We start from the raw sequence: 19,387 nt of genomic DNA, 5'->3' as shown, positions 1-19,387 counted from the left end.
CTTGGGATGGTGTCAAATGAGGTAGAGAGTCCCAGCCGGCCAGTCACGGAGATTTTTTGGCTGCCTTGGAGGCTGGGGTGCAAGCAGCTTTCGTCAGGTCTGCACTTGATCCTGATAAGGTGAAGTGTCCCAGTTTTAAATGGGAACAAACTAGCTGATTAGCACAGCCCTTCAAGGCAACATCCAGGTTCATTGGACCTGCTAAAAGAACCAAGATGGTAGTTAGAATCAAATGTACAATAGTTACCTTACCTCCCTCTCATTAGAATTACCACCCAAGTTCCCCTTAAGTGAATTTTTGAAGCCAGCTTGGATTCTCATGGGAATTTTGAGAGAATCAAACAGCTTTGAGAAGACTAGAAACACTTTTTGTATATTCGTGCTACTGGGACAAATTGAAAACAGGACCCAGTACTGTTAGTCAAATTTGGAGGATTCTGCTCAAGAGAATGCAGATCTTGTCAGATCTCAGAAGCTAAGCAGGGTTGGCCTTGGTTATAATGGGATGGGAGACCTCCAGCGAAGACCAGGACTGCAGAGGTAGGCAATGGCAAACCACCTCTGATAGTCTCTTGCCATGAAAACCCCACCAGGGGGGTCACCATAAGACAGCTATGACTTGAGGGCATAAACACACACTCTAGAGAATATTTATCAATCACAAGTGTGTGCACAACTATTCCCCACATTTCAACTTTCCAGCTCCATCCATAATGTCCAGGAATGGGCCTTCCTAAGATGTTCTTTCCTGAGTTATTTTCTCATGAGAATATATCTCCCATTGTACAATTACCTATTTCAGAATGTGGTAGCCTCTGAGACCCCATCCCTACAATACAGCCCTCTCATTTGAGTAAAAAGCCTTTTTCAATTGTTCGGTTTTGCATCATTTACGAAAGCCAGGACAGTGGGGGCTCTTTTAATTTTTCCTTTGTTCCAAAATATATAGATCATACAGAGACATCACCTCTTTTATTAGAAGATAATAGTAGACCTATCACTCTTTCAGATACGAAATTTGTGATTGTGATTGCTTGTCTGTTTCACAGCTGTTTAAATATGGCCTAATTTTTTACATGCTGACAGTCAGCTTAAAACTATTAAGTTAAGAAGCAGTATGAAGTAAAGAGAGAGAGAGAAGAGTGTGAGGTGTTGCCTACATCCGGAACGCCATGGAATGTCATAAAAAACATGGTAGAGTCTTCTTGTGCGAGTTTTGTGTGACGTCGTGCAAAACTCGTGTAAGAAGACACTATCTTCCACGTTCCAGAAGAAGGTAAGTAGTGTGGAAACGGCCCTTGAAATCCACCCCCAGCCATGAAAAGTCCTTTGGCATCCTAGAGTACATAATTCTCATTAAGCCCAGCCCAACCCCACAGAATGTTGTCTGCCCGTAAGGATCACTTCATGGGAGGAAGAAGAAGCTAGGAATATGAATTATTTTTAAAAAATCAAATTACACATTGTCAGTTTCCCGGCCATGTCCATGCATTTGGTCTCGGATCCAGTGCAAGCCATTTCTGTTTCATGACATTCCGTTGAAACCCCAAAGCATCCAGGACACTTCAGTCCATTGGGTTTGGTATCTACTGGTGGCAGCACTGCGAACAAAAGGAGAAGGTTTGACAGCACTTTTTTTCTCCAGTGTTCAACCACGAACCTTTTTTAATGCTACATTTCAATTGTGGAACACAAGAAAAAAATCTGAAGAAAGTATCCTTGAATTGGGGCTGGTGAGACGGAATGGAATTTCCTCTCTCTCTCAAGTCCTCACTGGTCACCTTTTATAAGGTACGGAGACACAGAAACAGAGAAGATAGAGAAGATAAAGGCGGAGTTCATTAGCACAAAATGCTGAAAAATACATACATTATTGGAGGAAATTCGGTATGAAGAAACAGAAAATGAAAATTCGGTATGAAGAAACAAAAAATGAAAATTCGGTATGAAGAAACAGAATTACGGATTCAGTTCACAGAAGGCAAAAGCAACACCAAAATATGGATTGGGGGGTTGGAACAGTAGCAACGGTAAAGGAGATAAAGGCAGAGTTCATTAGCACAGAATGCTGAAAAAGATATACATTATTGGAGGAAACTCGGTATGAAGAAACAGAAAATGGTACAACAAAGAATTACGGATTCAGTTCACAGAAGGCAAAAGCAACACCAAAATGCAGATTGGAACAGTAGCAATGGTAAATTCAGGATATCATTGCAGCCGTTCACCTTTCTAGACCTCCTGAATAAACATACCTGGAAGAGGAGCTGTTTTACACGAATGCCCAACGCAACAAGCTCTGTTGACTCTCACTCGATTTCCATTCCCAAAATTCATCTCGGCAATGCCAAGGTGGCACATTTTGGATGAGGCACAGCCCTTGCCGAAGCTCTTTATTGTTCCTGTGGCTGCATAGAAGAGGAAAATGCATGTTTTATCTTGCTCTTTTTCCAAGGTGGTCAGAACTGCATACATAGCGCTCCTTTCCTCCATTTTATCCTTGTCACATCTTTTGATGCAGGTTAGGCTGAGTAAGGTGACTGGCTGAGGGCCAAGCTACAAGTGACGAATGACACTTGAACAGCAAGTGGATCGAGTGGAGGGCAAGTGAACAGGGAGAAATACACTTGCTGTTCAAGTGTCATTCGTCATGTGTAGCTTGGCCCTCAAAGTCACCCAACAAACTTCATAGTTAAGTGAATGTTTGAAATTGGACACCCCCCTTTCCTATCCCAACAGCCTAACCACCATAACATGTATGCTTTCAGAAGGGATATTCACTCCAACTGGAGTACCATAAGGGTCTCTGGAGCCTAGCTTTCCTAAACCTTCTCACCAGTCCTAAGCTAGCAGGACAGATCTTTTAATGAAACATTATGAACATCAGAATTGCCTTGATGGATCAGGTCCAGGGATTGGATCCATTAGAAATAGTTATATTTCATTTTGTAGCAGAGTGGTACAACGTGCAATAATGAATCCTCAGGCAATGAAATTGTAGAAAAGATTGACCTTCCAGTTTATTGGGGTGGATTCCATTCACAGCAATATCTTGGAGTAGAAAGAAAGAGTCCTAGGCTAAAGAGATACTCCCCTATACCAACAGCCAGCTAATCCGGCATCAAGGCTGCATGCAGGTGTGCAAATGAGGCCTCCATGGCAGGAGCTCTGAGAAATATGTCCATAAGGCCATAAGGGAAGAAGAAGAAAGAATCTCCCAAGAGACACAGAGACAGAGGAGGAATCAGGATGTGTTCCCACCATGGACAAAGAGAAGCAGCTTACTGTCAAGAGTTACAATATACACAGATAGACATGCAGCACCCCCAGTGTTGAAGGCATGTTGAGTTGCTTATTCCATCAGGATCTAGCCAGATTTTTCAGTCAATTTCACCCGATTCCTCTCCTTACTACAACCTCTTCCCATTTATCTTTTGTACACAAAGGTGATCTCCAGCATAGAGGGTTTGGGGGGGGGCGTGTCAGTGGAGGCTCCTTTCTTTTTCATCCGCAAAAAAAGCTGGGTGGATCTAGCCCAAGGATTCTGTGGCTGTGCTAAAATAATCTGCACCATTTTATCAAATGCAGTCAGATTAAGAGCCCTTAAGCACTTAGCTCCCAAACTCTTTGAAGGGTGATATGACCACTGAAAGAGAATTAAACTGACATCAGTCAGGGTTCTAGACATGTCCTTAAGAAAAAGCATATTGTCAGAGTCAATCTCTGAAAGAGAATTTCTCCAAGCAATTTGAAAAAGCATGTGTTGGAATTTTTGCAAGTGTCCTATGCTCAGTCATGAAAGAGTTAAATTGTTATTCTGTTTATATAGTCAGTTAGCATAGGACCACTTAGGCTTTGAGAGAAGTTTCCACTAGAGAAAGTGGGTGTCTTTAGTCTTAATGAGAGAATCCAGGATTGTCTATTGGATGAGCCAGTTTATTGGGGGGCAATTAGCTAGCAACATATACTAAGGTTTTATTGCTATTTGTTCAGTCGTCTGCTGCTCCACTACTACTACTACACTAGACCATGCAGTCTAAGCTTTTCTCTCTCCAAGACCTAGTTGAGACTATCAAGATGCAGTTAGAAACTGTTTGTTGTTTTTCCTACCAAATGTACCCTTTTTACCCTATTATGTAGTAAAGTATTTTTTATAGAGCTAGAATCACAGAAATCTGTCTACTTATTTCCATTGCGCTATTATCAAACTCTGCTACTCTGCAAACATATATCTTATTGCTGTGCAACCCGCCAACAGCATGGTAATTATTTTGCAGGGTCATTTATTTGCATAGGCATTACTGCTATGAGAAAGGAACAGTCACTCTACATGTTACTTCTTTTACAAGTTCGGCCCAGAGCCAACACGTGCTCTGCTCAAACACACGCCACCTTGGGGATTGGCTTCTATAAAAAGAAAAGCATGCAAATGGATTCAGAAAGCTGCCGCCGGAGGAGAGAAGCTCCCGCCTTTCTCCCAAGCTTTCCTCCCTGTGCAAAAACAGTGCGGAGGGGAGACATTTCCCCATTTCTGCTGCTCTAGATGGAGGCACTGTGAGCATGTGAAGCAGTAGAAAGGGGAAAACTCTCTTCCCAGCACTATTTATGCACAGAGAAAAGGCAGGAGCTTTTCCTCCTCCAGTAGCAGCTTTCTGAGTGCATTTGCATGCTGCTTTTTTAAAAAATAGAAGCCAGTCCCCAAGGTGATGTATGTCTGCACAGAGCGCAGGACAGCTCCAAGCCGAACTCATAAAAGAAGTAACATTTAGAGTGACCAGAAGTTTGCAGAGTACTGAAGATCTGCCCCGTCCACTGAAAATAGTATTCTGCCACACTTTGAGCTTGTGGGGTTTCACAACCTAAATATATCAAAGTAGACAATAGCATCTGTAAGGTCTAGAAATGCAGGGGGGGGGGGGTTAATGAAAGCTGAGGCTCTCACGTACGTATTGAAACCTCCATCACACTGGCGATGCAAGTATTTTCATCAGACCCGCAAGTTTTCATTGGGCCATGACAGTTGTCTTCTGAGCTGCTGCAAACCTCACACTCAAGACAGGTGCCTGGAAAAGGAAAAGCGAAGGCATTTATTTGTATCAGTTTGCTTGAGAAATTCCATCCCTTCTGCTGCTCTTTGGCACAGAAGGTAAGGATAAAAGCACACCTGGTGCTTTACGGGTAACACATCGGAAAAGCAGATCTTTGTCTCAAGAAGCTCACACTGTAAATTTATATTATGGATAATCATGCAATCCACTCCTTTTTTAGAAGAGTTCTTTACACATTATTTTTTATGCTCCTCCAGGGCTTTTTTTCTGGGAAAAGAGGTGGTGGAACTCAGTGGTGGAACTCAGGACTGCACAATGACGTCACTTTGGGTCAGCTGGAACAAGGGGGGAGTTTTTTAAAGTTTAAATCACCTTTGGCGAAAATGGTCACATGGCCGGTGGCCCCGCCCCCTGATCTCCAGACAGGGAGGTTAGATTGCCCTCTGTGGCACTGCGCAGAGGGCAATCTAAACCCCTCTCTGTCTGGAGATCAGGGGGCGGGGCCACTGGCCATGTGACCATTTTCAAGAGGTGCCAGAACGCCGTTCCACCATGTTCCTGCTGAAAAAAAGCCCTGTGCTCCTCCCAGTGGATTGCTGGGAACAGATCACAATGCCAGGAAAACAGAAGGGCTTCCTATTCTGCTGCTTTATTCTAAAGTCTGGAAACTAGGTATAAGGATGTTCTTGTATGAGGGATGACATGTTTTCATGTTTCATCCAAATCAAATGGGAAACACAAGCATTGCAAACATAATATTTCATTTATATAGCGGGCACACAAACTCTCAAAAAGTCCCCGTATGGTTTAACAAAGGTTTCCTCATGGGATTCTCTTACGTGATATTTTTAAATTATTTCAATTAAGAATTCTTAATTAAGTGGGTTCTTCTTGCTTTCTCTTAGCGTCTCTCTGCACAAGATGTCTCAGCATGTGTTCGTCAAGTGTTGGGAGATGCAATGTTAGCTGGGAAGTGTAGTTGAAAAAGACGGAGCTGGCGGAGATCGCCCTCAAAGGGTTTGTCAGTTTCATCTTTGCCATCCCAAAGGCACTGTCAATTTCACCTCTCCAGTCTAAAACTGTGTAGGATCACAATCAGAGGGCAGCAAGGAATGGAAATGGGCTGGAGCTGCATTCCAGAGCCAAACTTGGACCTGAAGTGGTTATAATGGCCTGAAATTTCCCTTTTGGCATTGCACAGCCCCTTCACACAGCTCCAGTGTATAGCAACGTGTTTGCCCTGCTGCCAGCTCTGTCTTTTTAAACTACCCTTCTGGCTAATTTTGTATCTCCTGACATATGTTCTTCACGTGTCAGATGTCTTATGTAGAGAGACACTTATTCTCTCACATTGTTGGCAACATCTTCTTACCTAAAGTTAGGAAAGCGCCCATGATGCAACAGCTCAAGAGAAACCTCATGTTGGAGGGTGGAAGTTATGCAAAACTGAGTCCTACAATGGATTCTACTTTGTAGGATTTATTCTGGCCGATTATTCTGGCCGGAGGCACCTAGAAGTGACAACAACCACAAAAGAAGACATGGAACTCATTCTTATTAGCTTTATTCTTCATTTTTCTACACTACATTAGTATCAATGACCAAAGCAATGGACATTAAAAAACAAAACAAAATTGCAGCACCCCCCCACCAGCGCAATCCTATATAAAGTGACTCCAGCATAAGCTCATTGACTTTGAGGGGTTAGATTGACATCTCTGCAAATAGGACTGCACTGTAAACCAAACAAATTTACAAATGAAGCGTGGCGACTGGTACTACTTTAACTTGACACTGGCTGTTTGGGCCGGATCACTATTCCCCTTTAATGTAACTGCAAATTTTGTCGCATTCTGTTTTAGTGGAGTACAAAGGCATTCTGAGTTTTATATCAGACACATGACCAAACAATACGTCTGAAGGTTTGACTTCAAGCTAACTCTTTGTAAACATTTGAGAGAAATTTGGCCTGGTGTTGCTCAAGGACACTTAGAGCCAAAACACACGTTAAGAAATACCTAGGTTCAGCACGTGTTCTCTTACCTCAAGGTTTACCGGGATCTGTAGGCGTCCTGGAAGCTTAAAGTTTAGCATTTACAGAGCAGCAAAAAGGGGAAGGGAAATACAGGCGCCTGTATTTTAAGCTTTAAGCTTCCAGGATGCCTTTAAGCTTCCAGGACGCTTACAGATCCTTTAAGCTTTCAGGACTTTAAGCTTCCAGGACCCCTACAGATCTTTAAGCTTCCAGGACGCCTACTTTAAGCTTCCAGGACGCCTACAGATCCCGGCAAACCTTGAGGTAAGAGAACACATGCTGAACCTAGGTATTTCTTAACGTGTGTTTTGGCTTTTAGAATCTCTTTGGTATTAACCTCCTTGACAACGGGAGCAGTAGGCACCTCTGCTTGCTTTCCACAAACAACAGTAAGTCGACCTTTTGATTCTCTTCATCACTGAAATGCACTCGAAGTTCTTCCAAGGAAGAATAAAATCAAATTATAACAATATATATATTCAGGGCTTTTTTTCAGCAGGAACGTGGTGGAATGGAGTTCCGGAACCTCTTGAAAATGGTCACATGGCTGGTGGCCCCGCCCCTTGATCTCCAGACAGAGGGGAGTTTAGATTGCCCTAAGCACCACTTGGAGCAGAGGGCAATCTAAACTCCCCTCTGTCTGGAGAGCAGGGGGCCGGGCCAGCAACCATGTGACCATTTTCTCCGAGGGCAACCCACTGAGTTCCACCACCTCTTTTCCCAGAAAAAAAGCCCTGTATATATTCCAGTTACATAGCTGGGGATTCTTTGGGGGGAAGTTCCAGATGCCTATGAAAAATATGCTTACCTTTGAGAAGCTGCAGAGATGGCAATCTTTCCTAAAGGCCATAAGATGGCTAATGCACCCGTCTTTTTATCCTTTCCTTTTAAAAATGGGGCTGGCTTATCGTTTTCTCCACCCAGCTGTCTTATCAGACAAAAAATGGTAAGAAGGAAATAAAACCAGTTCAGGGTGGAAATTCACTGACCTTGAGCAGGAAGTAAAGGAGAGTGTGAGAGAAAACTCTTCATCCTGTGCTGTGTGGCAGGGCCATTTATTAGATATTCACGTTTGCCTTGCCCAAAACCGGCTACGGAGTCACAGTCCCAAGAATATGAAAAATCTTCCTCAGAAACCCTTATCTTCCCTCAAATCCTTTCAACCCCCCCCAACCCCGAGGAAGCTCCCAATTCTTTTCATATACTGCTTTAGGCAGGGGTCATTTCGTAGAAAAAGAGCTGGAGGAATTCATTAGCATAACTCATTAGTATAACTCATTAGCATATGCCACACCCCTTGACATTACCGGAAATGTGTCATTGGTACAAAGTGTTACATTCAGAAATTAGTTATTTTCCCATTCTGTTTGATGAAGTATTCTGTATGGTTCAAAAAAACATATAGGCCATTTCCACACACATTGAATAATGCACTTTCAATGCATTTTCACAATCCTTTTGAAGTGGATTTTTTGTTCCACACATAGAAAATCAGTTTCAAATGTTCACTAAAGAGTATTGAAAGTGGATTATCCAACGTGTGTGGAAGCAGCCCAAGTCAAGTGTCATACTTAATATGGTGATAGGCAAACTTAAATGTAGTTCGTTCGACTGTAGTTTTTTAAAAATTGCATTATTTTTTAATTAAAAAAATTGAATGTGTGTGCAAAGAAAGAAAAAAGACTAACAGATTGCTGCTATGCAAAGAATGATTAACATTTACATTTGCAACACGCTTTTTTGTTATCAGCTTTACTGTTTTTTTTAAATAAAAGTTTATTAAAATACAGGTTTCAAATACAAAAGGTAACAGAAGAATATTAAAATGTTACAATCCAAATACCGAGAGAATAACTCATATCTAATCATAACCTAGTGCAAATGATAAGGCCCAATATACATCTGGCTTTAACTCCTAAAGGGAAAGCCTGATTAAACAAAGGCAAAGGTACAATTTCCCCTTTCTGTTTGATGAAGTATTCTGCGTGGTTCAAAAACACATACAGTCAGTGGCACACTTTGGTAATCATAAAATCCTAAGTACAGTTGCACCCTTTTAAGTAACCCTTTCAATTTTTTTCCCCCAGTGAGGCAGTATTTTTATAGGCCTTTGTTGGTTTTATCATTACTGGGTTATTGTGCAACCTTGCATTTTAATTAGAGTTGTTAAAAGAATGAATTTTGAAAAAGAAATTCCACTCTCCAACACACGGCTATATTAAATATGGTTCGTTAGACGGTAGGGTTTTTTTTAATCGCATGATTTTTTTAGTTTAAAAAAATTGAATGTGTGTGCAAAAAAAGAGGAAAAAACTAACAGACTGCTGCTATGCAAGGAAAGGTTTACATTTGCAACATGTTTAATTGTTGATTAAAGTACAGATTTCAAATAAAAAAGGTAATAGAGGAATATTAAAACGTCACAATCCAAATACCAAGAGAATAAATTCCACTCTCCAACGCACTGTTATATTTAATATGGTTTGTTAGACTGTAGTTATGTTGTATCTACCATAGACTTTGTAAGTCACTTAGATGGCATCTCAGACCCCCAAACATATAATTTCCAATGTTTTAAATGTCCGTCCAGCCAAACACCCTCAATCAAGCAACATTTCTCAGAAGGCTCCCCCACAAATCCTATGTTTACCTCAAGAGGAGTTAGACATGTTAGTCTGTAGTTACAAAATAGTAAAAAGTCCAGTGGCACCTTTAAGACTAACCAACTTTATTGAGGTATAAGCTTTCGAGAACCACAGCTCTCTTGGTCAGATGCATGTGTTTATCTCAAGATTTTGCCTGAGGTAACATTTGAAGTGAATTTGAAGGTTCCATTCCTGCCAAGTAACTGGAAGGATGTTGAGGGAAGATGAAGGATGGGTGATACTTTCTCAGGAGGGGTTTTCCATATCTTTATTTTTTAAAAGTTTTTGTTCCTTGCTTTCTGCCAATAGCACTGGTTATTGCCAAGGCCTGTGGCCCTAGAGCAGATTTCTAAATGAAGGAAGGCAGGAGTGGTGATTTAAGATATGTCCCCAAAGCAAAGCAGGGTGAGGAATTTCCCCTCCCGCTGTCCCTTTACTGACCCATTGTGTCATTCTCTCCTTGAAGAGGACAATGGGATCCTACCCAGAACTGGTTTTGTTTTCCTTATGAAATAGGACAGAACAAATGTCCTAACTGGCTGTTGATATAAACTAGGAAGAGATGACAAAATTGAGTAATGGTGATATCTCAACTACAGTATAAAAAGGAAGATCCATAGACTGAGACTCCAAAGCTGTGGCGAACGGACTGTGCATCAGCTAACTCCTCAGCAGCAGCAGCTCAAAGGTCTTGGTAAGCATATCTGAACTGAAAGCCAATGTGGTGTAGGGGTTAGTGTGTTGGGCCAGAATCTGGGAGACCTGGGTCTGTTATGGTCACTTTTTCCCTCTGCCTGAGACCCAAGCTACAAATGACTCCTGACACAGGTTGGACACTTGTCAGCTTCCCTCAAGTTTTGATGGGAAATGTAGGCGTCCTGGTCTAGCAGCTTGGCTCTCCATTTAATTGAAGTTTACAGAGTGGCAGTCTATGGGAGGGAGAACATGCGGTCGGGAGGGGAGTGCAGGCGTAGGGCGGTCACTGCTGCCCCCTTCCCCTCAGCTGGGTATGTGGAGGGAGTTTTCTGTAAACTTTGATTAAATGAAGAGCCAGGCTGCAAGACCAGCACACCTACATTTCCCATCAAAACTTGAGCTAAGCTTACACGTGTCCAACCTGTGTCAGGCATCACTTGTAGCTTGGCTCTGAGCTATCTCATGGGGGCTGTTGTGAAGAGATTGTGGGAGAAAGAGAGAGGTTTATCAGGCAGGACCTCTGAAATTCTTCTTCGGCATCTGAAATTTATCCTCGAAAATCATATCCCGTACAATTTGGAATACATTGTGCCTTTCCTTCTCCTCACAAAACAAGGCAGTATTATCCCTCCCCACATTTTACCTTCATAGACCCCGAATATTAGATACATCAGGCTGAAAGAAAATCACGCAAGCTTCTCAATGAACCTGGAGTTTGAATGGGAATTTGAACCCAGTTATCTCCCCATGCGTGCTTGGGATTGCTCTGTTAACCTCATTTTGAGATTTCAGAGGAATTGTTTTGGTATTTCAGAGGGGGGGGGTTGCAATTGTGATTTTATGTATTGCCCCGTTCTGCTTTGGATGCTAGTAATCATATTTAACAGGTAAAAATAAAAATAAATCTGATAAGAATGGGTTTTCTAATTCTGTTGTTCCTTTATAATTTTAGGCAGAATACATTCTTCAGCAGTTTCCTCCTCTAGGACACAGTTTTGTGCATCTTCCATTGTGCACCATGCAGTTTCTTCTGTGCTGTTGCCTCATTGCAGCTCTTCTAGCTACAGGTAAGGGAAGGTTGGGAACCACCTGCCGGATTGCCCTGTTGAGGTTCGTTTGAGACATGGAAGGTCCATTCTCATAGCCTTACCCGTTTCTAGAGTTGATGTCCTGGATTTCCAGTTGATATACATCCATCACCTTGGCACAGTGCACGACAGTGGTTAAAATAGCTTTTGTAAGTGATTTTTAAGTTCTAGATGGAGATGTGCCTTGAAATGGATTGTACGAGAACGGGGCCAGGTTTAGGGGAAATTGATCTCTTCCTTCGGCCCTCATTTCCAACCAAAGCAAAGCCTGTAACTGTATTTCCTCACATCTGTTCTTTTTATTTGGCTTCTCCCAATCTGCCCACTCTGTCTGCTGGTTTGATTTTAAGGTTTCTCATTCCACACCCATCTACATATAGACTGCAAGCCCCTACCTCTGTTCTGTGGGATGCTGCAAAATGCTTTGTATGCCAAAAGCTTCATAATCTGGGTCAGAGGGTGGTACAAAGAGTAGAGCAAACTGGTACCAATGCCCTTTGCTTTCTACCTCCAGGCACCTGTCTCAAGTGTGAGGTTTGCAATGGACTGGGGACCACCTGTAGAGGGGCCATGAGGACTTGCAGTGTTGGTGAAGATACCTGTGTTGTCGAGCATGTGGAGATTTTGCAATGTACATGACAATTTCAAAGTTCAGGTTTTCTTCTTTTATAAAAAAGTGTCTGATTTATAAGTTGTTGCTGGAGACACACCTTGAATGTATTATCCAGGGCTTTTTTTCTGGGAAAAGAGGTGGTGGAACTCAGTGGGTTGCCCTGGAGAAAATGGTCACATGGCTGGTGGCCCCACCCCGATCTCCAGACAGAGGGGAGTTGAGATTGCCCTCTGCGCCGCTGTAGTGGCGCAGAGGGCAATCTAACCTCCCCTCTGTCTGGAGCTCAGGGGGTGGGGCCACCAGCCATGTGACCATTTTCAAGAGGTTCCAGAACTCCATTCCACCTTGTCCCAGCTGAAAAAAAACCCTGGTAATATCCAATAATAAATGTGTTGTCCAGTCCTCCCATGTCTGATTGCTGGTTTGATATTAAGGTTTCTCACTTCTTTCCCATCTAACTTCCCCTTTTAGGGGAGAAAAGCAGCTTATAAATATTGAAATGAATGGCTAAATTAAAATTAAGACTTTTTATTCCATCTCTCAGCCAAACAGCTGGTACCAAGGGCTAAGGACATATTAACAACCTTGGACAGAACCAACAAGACAAGTCTTCCATTCTTAATGATACGGAAGGGCTTTTTATCGGCATTTGGCACCAGAACCCCAGATTCCTTGATGTTCCTCCAAGTGGAATGAATGCCTTTGTTCTCCTTTCTCTTTTTTGCAGTTCCAATTACTTGGAAGACAATTGCTAAAGACTGTTATAATTCCATTGTCTGAGGTAAATCTGGGAAATGGGATGCGAGTGAGAATGAGAAGGGTTTGCTGCACTGGGGCTTCATGTCGAACAGCTTCCCCTCCAGGTAGGTACATTCAGTGGATCTAGAAACGTGGATGGTTGTATTGAGCCAGTAGTGGTTAGCGTGTCAGGCTAGGACATGGAAAGCCCAGGTTCAAATCTGTGCTCTAGCATGGAAACTTGCTGAGTGAACTTGGGCTAGTCACACAGCTTAACCTACTTCACAGGGCTGTTGTGAGGATAAAATGGAGAATGATATAATCTGCTTTGGATTCCCTTTGGACAGAAAAGCGGGGTATAAGTGAAGTTAATTAATTAATTAATAGCCAAAGGTTACTAGCATCCTGTTCTTCTACTGGCAAAATTAGATGCTATTGTAGACACAGAGCTTCCACTCTTCCAGAAACCTTTCTCTCTTATTCCTAGAATTCTATGTAAAATACAACCTGTGGTCCAACATCATTGTCCTATATGTATTTTATTGGCTGGAAAAGGTGAAGAAACACACCATACAATGATGTCAAGATGTGCACTTTGTTGATGTTACCTTAAAATGGGGGCTGTAACCAGGTTTTGGCTAGTGAATGAACCTTTCCCATCTAGGGTACCAATTTGCTCTGTCTAGAATTGCTTTTCCAAAAGGCTGTTTTAATGTATTACATTGGCATTTATAAAACATACGTCTCAATGGCATGTTACAGTTTCTTCCAAGTTTATTCTACATGATCCCCCTTTAAATATATATATATATATATTTATGCTATTTATAGTCTGCCTTTCTAGTGGAGACTCAAAGCAAATTAAATGGTAGAAGTCAATACAATCAACAGCTGGTATATTCAATACTCTACAAAATAGGGTATAGATGCAGAAATTTGATACAGAGCTTAAACAAGTAATTTGACATGACCTAATAAATGGAAACAACAGACAGTGCACAGTAGTATAGTCTGCAGTCCCTATTCCTTTATCAAAGCATCTCTTTTAACCATTTCCTTATAGCACAGACCCATTGCCTGATTGCTTCATCAAAAAACAGAACAGCAGGGGAAGGGAGTGGGGAGGAAAATTAACTCTTTTCTCCCCTCTTGGTCAGATGCTAGGAAGCCACCCAAATCTGCTTTTATTCCTGCAGGGGAAAACTTAGAGGCACATATATTTTCCCCCATTGAGCATAGCAGGATTCTTAGAGACATAAGGGGTAACTTAAACTGAGGTATTATTTAAGGAAACTGTTCATTATGTGAGTGAAACTTTCAGATAACTGTTTCTTGTGTGTTAACTGACAGCTTTCTTTTGTCCCTAGTAAAAATCTACTTCTTGCTTAGATATTTACCTATTTATACCCCAGTTTTTTCCCTGGTGAGTAGTGGTACTGCATTAAGCCCTGCCAAATTCCACTTTTTAATTCTGTTTGCAGCACTTCCACCTCCGGATGTCATTCCCAATGGACTCCAGTGTCCTGGATGCATGGGACTGTATTCAACCGAATGTCAGGAACAACCAGTTGCCTGCATGGGATCCCAGAACAAGTGCATCGAAACAGCTGGGAACATAACAAACTGTAATTATATTTTTACACTGCATTAATTATGTCCTGCTCTTTTACCACTGAATCGACATGGTACATCAAGGAACAGTTTCTTCATAAAACCAACCCAGGAGGTAGGTTCAGTTGAGAGACAGTGAGAGCCAAGCTACAAATGACGAATTATATGAGGACTGCACGTGAAGGGAATCGTAATTAGACATGGGCACGAAGCAAAAAAAATTACCGAACCAGGGGATTGTGGTTCGGTGCAGACCACAATCCCGAATTACCGAACAGCAACGAACATCTCCCGTTCCCAAACCGAACTGTGGATCATGGAGGCCACAGTGGAGGGGCGCCCCGCTGTTCCCAGTGATACAGGAATGGTGGGTGATGCCGGCGGCCGCTGGGCCTGGCTAGCAAGTGGCAAGCAAGAGCTCTGTCCCACTCCACTGCTAGCAGAAAGTGAAACCCAGCCTGGGAGCCCATGGCTGTTTATAAGCACAGGTCCCGTTCAGCAACACAGGAGGTCTGTGTTTGGCCATCAGAGCTGCCTATCAGGGTTTGCAGGGATGAGATTGGCGTGCCCATGGCTACAGAACACCCCCTTCCCCCTCCTTCCCCTGGGTGTCTTCTCCCAACTGGTAACTGTTTGCTGCTCCGTGGTTGGAAGGAAGCCCTGCTGATCAAGGAAAGCTGGGCTTCCATTCAGGTTTCCAGGGCAGCAGAAGGAGGGCAAACAGAGCTCAGGCATTCCCCTGGCTCCGTTGCCAGGGGAATAGATTGCTAGTGCCTGATTGTCTGGATTCCCAAATTGAGCCCGAACACCACGATCCAGGCCTCTCCCAACCGCTGGATCATTGGCCGTGGACGATCACAATCTGCCTGGTCACGATCGCATGATCGCCATTTTTGTGGGTTTTTGACATTCGTAATGCGGTTCGTGCCCATCTCTAATCGTAATATTAGCCAGAAAGCTAAGTTTTAAAAGAAATTGGAAAGCTTTGTCCTCTCTACAGAGCCTGAGATTGCTCCTCAGAGGGTTTGTTAATTTCCTCTTTGCTTCCTAGAAGGGGAGGTGAAACTGACAGAGCCTTGTTGAAGTAAAGAGGAACTTAACAAACCCTCTGAGCAGCCATCTTCTTTGCGGCTCTGTAGAGAGGGGAAATTGACAAAGCCTTCCTATCACTTTTAGAACTCAGCTTCCCGGCTAACATTGTGACTCCCTTCACGTGCAGTCCTCATGTAATTTGTCATCCGTAGCTTGGCTCTGAGAGAAGAGGGATTTCAAGCCAAGTCTTCTTGATTTACCATGATATCCAAACACTTTCTCCATACTTCATTGGCTCTTATCTTTACACACTGATACCCACCTTTCTTAATTCAGCCTCCCCATCTGAAATGGTTTGGGATGAATTTAACATGAACCTGGGTGAGATTCATGTCTATTTCCATTCATTGCATAGTATCAGTAAAAGGTAATATATTCAAGTTGTTGCAGAGTAACAGAGCTGCAGAAATGTGCATTGGACATAATGAGAACACACACTCCAGCTCTACAAAATAATTTACTACATAAAGAATAAAAAGGTGACATTGGGAGAAAATAAGAAACGGCTAACTGGCTACATCTTGGAGAGAGAAACAAGACTGAAAGCAGATTTAACAAAGAGCAATAAACTTCAGTATATCTTTCTAGTTAATTGCCCTCCCTCCAATAAACTGTTTGTCCAATACAGAATCCTATATTCACTTCATTAAGCTTAGAGACTTAAACGAAGAAACTTTGTTTTCTAGCTAAGTTACATAGGTAAAGGCAGTCCCCTGTGCAAGTACTGAGTCATTACTAACCCATGAGGGGATGTTGCATCTTGTTTTCTTGGCAGACTTTTTGTTATGGGGTGGTTTGCCATTGCCTTCCCCAGTCATCTACACTTTACCCCAAGGAAACTGGGTACTCATTTTACCAACCTCAGAAGGAAGGATGGCTGAGTCAACCTTGAGCTGGCTACCTGAACCCAGCTTCCATCAGGATCGAACTCAGGTTGTGAGCAGAGCTTGGGCTACAGTACTACAGCTTACCACTCTGTGCCACAGGGCTCAGTAACTAAGTAACAAACAACAGTTTAACTCTTTCATGACTGAATCTAAATACTTGCTAATTCCTAACAATCAAAGACATCAGCTTTACCATTCATAGCAAGTCTGAGAGGCTGAGTGATGGGAGGAAGGCTATGGACATTCAAACACCAGGATACCCCAGGCTTTCGTTCTGGGAAAACAGGTGTTGGAACTCAGTGGTGGAACTCAAGACCGCACAATGATGTCACTTTGGGACAGCTGGAACAAGGGGGGGGGGGTTAAAGTTTAAATTGCCCTCGGCAAAAATGGTCACATGGCTTGTGGCCCCACCCCCTGATCTCCAGACAGATGGGAGTTTAGATTGCCCTCCGTGCTGCTCAGCGATGCAGAGGGCAATCTTAACTCCGCTCTGTCTGGAGATCAGGGGGTGGGGCCACCAGCCATGTGACCATTTTCAAGAGGTTCCGGAACTCCGTTCCACCGCATTCCTGCTGAAAAAAGCCCTGAGGATACCTAATTAAAGATGATTATTTTACACTGCAGAAGCTCTCTAGATTGATAAACTCAATCCATTTCAAGTATGGAGGAAAAATCACTTTGAAACTACTGCTGTGATTCAGATTATTGAAACTACTTTCAGGGGACACAGGGTTGGATCCAGCCAGTTTTTACAGTCAGTCTCACCCAGTTCCTGCCTTTGCACCTTTGTACCTAATCTCCAGCATAAGCTTTTTGGTAGCTGGAGACTCTTTTTTCCTTTTTCACCAGTAAAAAGTTGGTTGGTTCTCTCCAGTTTTCTTACAAGAATAAACCCAGATACTTTGCCAGAACTGCTGGGTGGTTGGTGTGTGCTTGGAGCAGAATGATAAGTTTCAGACAAAAAGGGAAATAGTATTGAATTCTATTGGACATGTTTCTAGTCCTCTTGAAATTTCTCTTGAAACCTCTTGGCTGGATCTCGACAGCTGAAGCCTCCAAATTCATCTTAAAATGCTACTTGATCCCCTGTTTCTTGATCTTTTCAACTTCCCTAGTTCATGGAGAACTTTATAATCAAGAGCTTCATAATCAAACAGTATTGGAGGAAGACAGACGATTTCTATGGCACACTTGACTAAACACTGTCATAAATAAGTATACAAATAAACGAACAGTCTTGGCATGGTAAGTTGCACAAAACAACCCGCCGCAGAATTTTTTCTGGTCTCCTCAAAATTAATTTCGCCTCCCTTAACATTCCTCAGACATTTTCCCTGACTAACTTTGCCTCAAAATTTTGCTTCAGGAGAACTTCGGTTGCGGTGAGCAAATGATGGCAGGGCATGGAGGGCTTGATTTTGATGGCCATCTTGTTTGTTTGAACAGATGGAGTTCACTTGGATGTTGCCTTGAAAGGCTGTGCTAATGAAGTTGTTTGCGAATATTTGAAACCGGGCTTCATGAACTTTGGAGGATCAAGTGTTTGGCTGACTAAGGCTTCCTGCACCACAGCTCCATAATCAAACAATTCATTCATACCAGAATTTAAGTACCACATCAAAACTTTTCCAACTGAATGGGCCTCCCTTTCTTACCAGAAATTGTCCCCATTGAAAATGTATCATTCTAGGGTGGTTGGCTCCCCCAGCAATCAACTTTCTTCAAACTCGATTCAATAAAACAGTTATTTAAAAATAAAATAACTTTCTTATAAAGTTTTATTTCTGTCTAAAATATTCTTATTTTTGAGGCCTGGGAGCACAATACTTACTGATGCCAGAAGGGGGTGAACTTACTCCTATAAAATAAATAAATCTGTCATTCCCAAAGAGAGGTTGTCTCCCTTATTTAGGATTTTTTACAGGAAAGAAAACAACTTTCAATTTAAGCTCAATAAGAAAACAGGAAATGAAGGTGGTGTGAAAGAAATTTGTAATGCGGGACGATGCTTTTCATAGTGAAAGAACTTCTAGACAAATCACCAAACGAGAAGTAGCCTCAGGGCCAAGCTACAAGTGACAAATGACACTTGAACAGCAAGTGGATTGAGTGGAGGGCAAGTGAACAGGGAGGAATACACTTGCTGTTCAAGTGTCATTTGTCACTTGTAGCTTGACCCCCAGATAGAATTTTCCAGTTATTTTAAGTCTCAAAGCCAAAGAACTTTAGAGTAGTGCAGATGAGTGTACGCTAGTACAGATGTCTAACAGAGACTGTGTGCCAGCCTGGTTTATCTTAACAGGCCAGAAGGAGAGCCTTGAAAGCAGATCTTGAGGGTTAAACCACACGCGACAAAATACACTTGAATTACACTCGAATTACACTCGAATACACTTGAATTACAAAATACACTTGAATTACCTGTGTAATTCAAGTGTGTTTTGTCTCATGTGGTGAGACCCTGAGGCAGAAGAAATGGTGATCCTGGGGAAAAGCCACAAGAAGGATCTGTTTGCCTCATAATCTGTGGCCCGATAGCCCACAGACAATCCCAGAGAAGTGCAAAGAGTGTGTGATGGAGTTTACTCTTAACCGTGTGTCCTATGCAGTGTGTTTATGAGTGTGTGTGTGTGTGTGTGTGTGTTAGATTTGCTTCGATTGAAATCTGCTTCCATCGTAATTCCAAGTCTGGATTTACATGATTAACAGACTTGCTCAGATCCTGCAAACTGTAGGATGTGGCTTCTTTTATTAAGGTATAAAAGATCTAGCTTTCTCTAGCTCAGTTATATGTGCTTGGAGTTATACACATATAACTCAGTTATACGCACTCCACCCAGTTCTTTGGCATCCTTCCATCTCCAACAATCCCAGCCTATACTAAACACTTAACAGTTCCTCGCTATTGCAGAGCATTTATGCTTACACGTC

General features: G+C 42.4%; 2 protein-coding genes across 2 annotated transcripts; one reads left to right on the top strand and one right to left on the bottom strand.

The window, feature by feature from the left end:
- Positions 1-16: 16 nt before the first annotated feature.
- On the bottom strand, positions 17-7,961 carry LOC129343063 (phospholipase A2 inhibitor gamma subunit B-like). Its single transcript, XM_054999041.1, has 6 exons — positions 7,892-7,961; positions 6,421-6,559; positions 4,947-5,063; positions 2,256-2,408; positions 1,461-1,601; positions 17-201 (listed from the first exon to the last, which is right to left on the bottom strand). Exons 2-6 carry the CDS (start codon positions 6,467-6,469, stop codon positions 44-46), a joined length of 618 nt encoding a protein of 205 aa, XP_054855016.1. The 5' UTR covers positions 6,470-6,559; positions 7,892-7,961; the 3' UTR covers positions 17-43.
- A 1,865-nt stretch (positions 7,962-9,826) lies between these two features.
- Positions 9,827-18,204, top strand: LOC129342978 (phospholipase A2 inhibitor NAI-like). Its single transcript, XM_054998935.1, has 7 exons — positions 9,827-10,422; positions 11,377-11,491; positions 12,027-12,143; positions 12,670-12,680; positions 12,853-12,988; positions 14,345-14,488; positions 17,903-18,204. Exons 2-7 carry the CDS (start codon positions 11,443-11,445, stop codon positions 18,034-18,036), a joined length of 591 nt encoding a protein of 196 aa, XP_054854910.1. The 5' UTR covers positions 9,827-10,422; positions 11,377-11,442; the 3' UTR covers positions 18,037-18,204.
- The last annotated feature ends 1,183 nt before the right edge of the window (positions 18,205-19,387 follow it).

This window comes from Eublepharis macularius, chromosome 15, assembly GCF_028583425.1.
Source record: "Eublepharis macularius isolate TG4126 chromosome 15, MPM_Emac_v1.0, whole genome shotgun sequence".
In the NCBI taxonomy this organism is placed as follows: domain Eukaryota; kingdom Metazoa; phylum Chordata; class Lepidosauria; order Squamata; family Eublepharidae; genus Eublepharis; species Eublepharis macularius.
The sequence above is the reverse complement of the archived record's forward strand: the minus strand, read 5'-3'. Positions and strand labels throughout refer to the sequence as shown.

What these genes read in the sequence shown, in the direction of transcription:
- LOC129343063 (XM_054999041.1), bottom strand. Translation starts at nt 6,469, where the DNA reads ATGAGGTTTCTCTTGAGCTGTTGCATCATGGGCGCTTTCCTAACTTTA. An exon ending in TGTGATGGAGGTTTCAATAC is followed by an intron (nt 2,409 to 4,946) that starts GTACGTGAGAGC and finishes TCTTCTATGCAG; the next exon opens with CCACAGGAACAATAAAGAGC. An exon ending in TAAAACAGCTCCTCTTCCAG is followed by an intron (nt 1,602 to 2,255) that starts GTATGTTTATTC and finishes TTTTGTTCGCAG; the next exon opens with TGCTGCCACCAGTAGATACC.
- LOC129342978 (XM_054998935.1), top strand. Translation starts at nt 11,443, where the DNA reads ATGCAGTTTCTTCTGTGCTGTTGCCTCATTGCAGCTCTTCTAGCTACA. An exon ending in TGCAGCTCTTCTAGCTACAG is followed by an intron (nt 11,492 to 12,026) that starts GTAAGGGAAGGT and finishes TTCTACCTCCAG; the next exon opens with GCACCTGTCTCAAGTGTGAG. An exon ending in TCGAACAGCTTCCCCTCCAG is followed by an intron (nt 12,989 to 14,344) that starts GTAGGTACATTC and finishes TTCTGTTTGCAG; the next exon opens with CACTTCCACCTCCGGATGTC.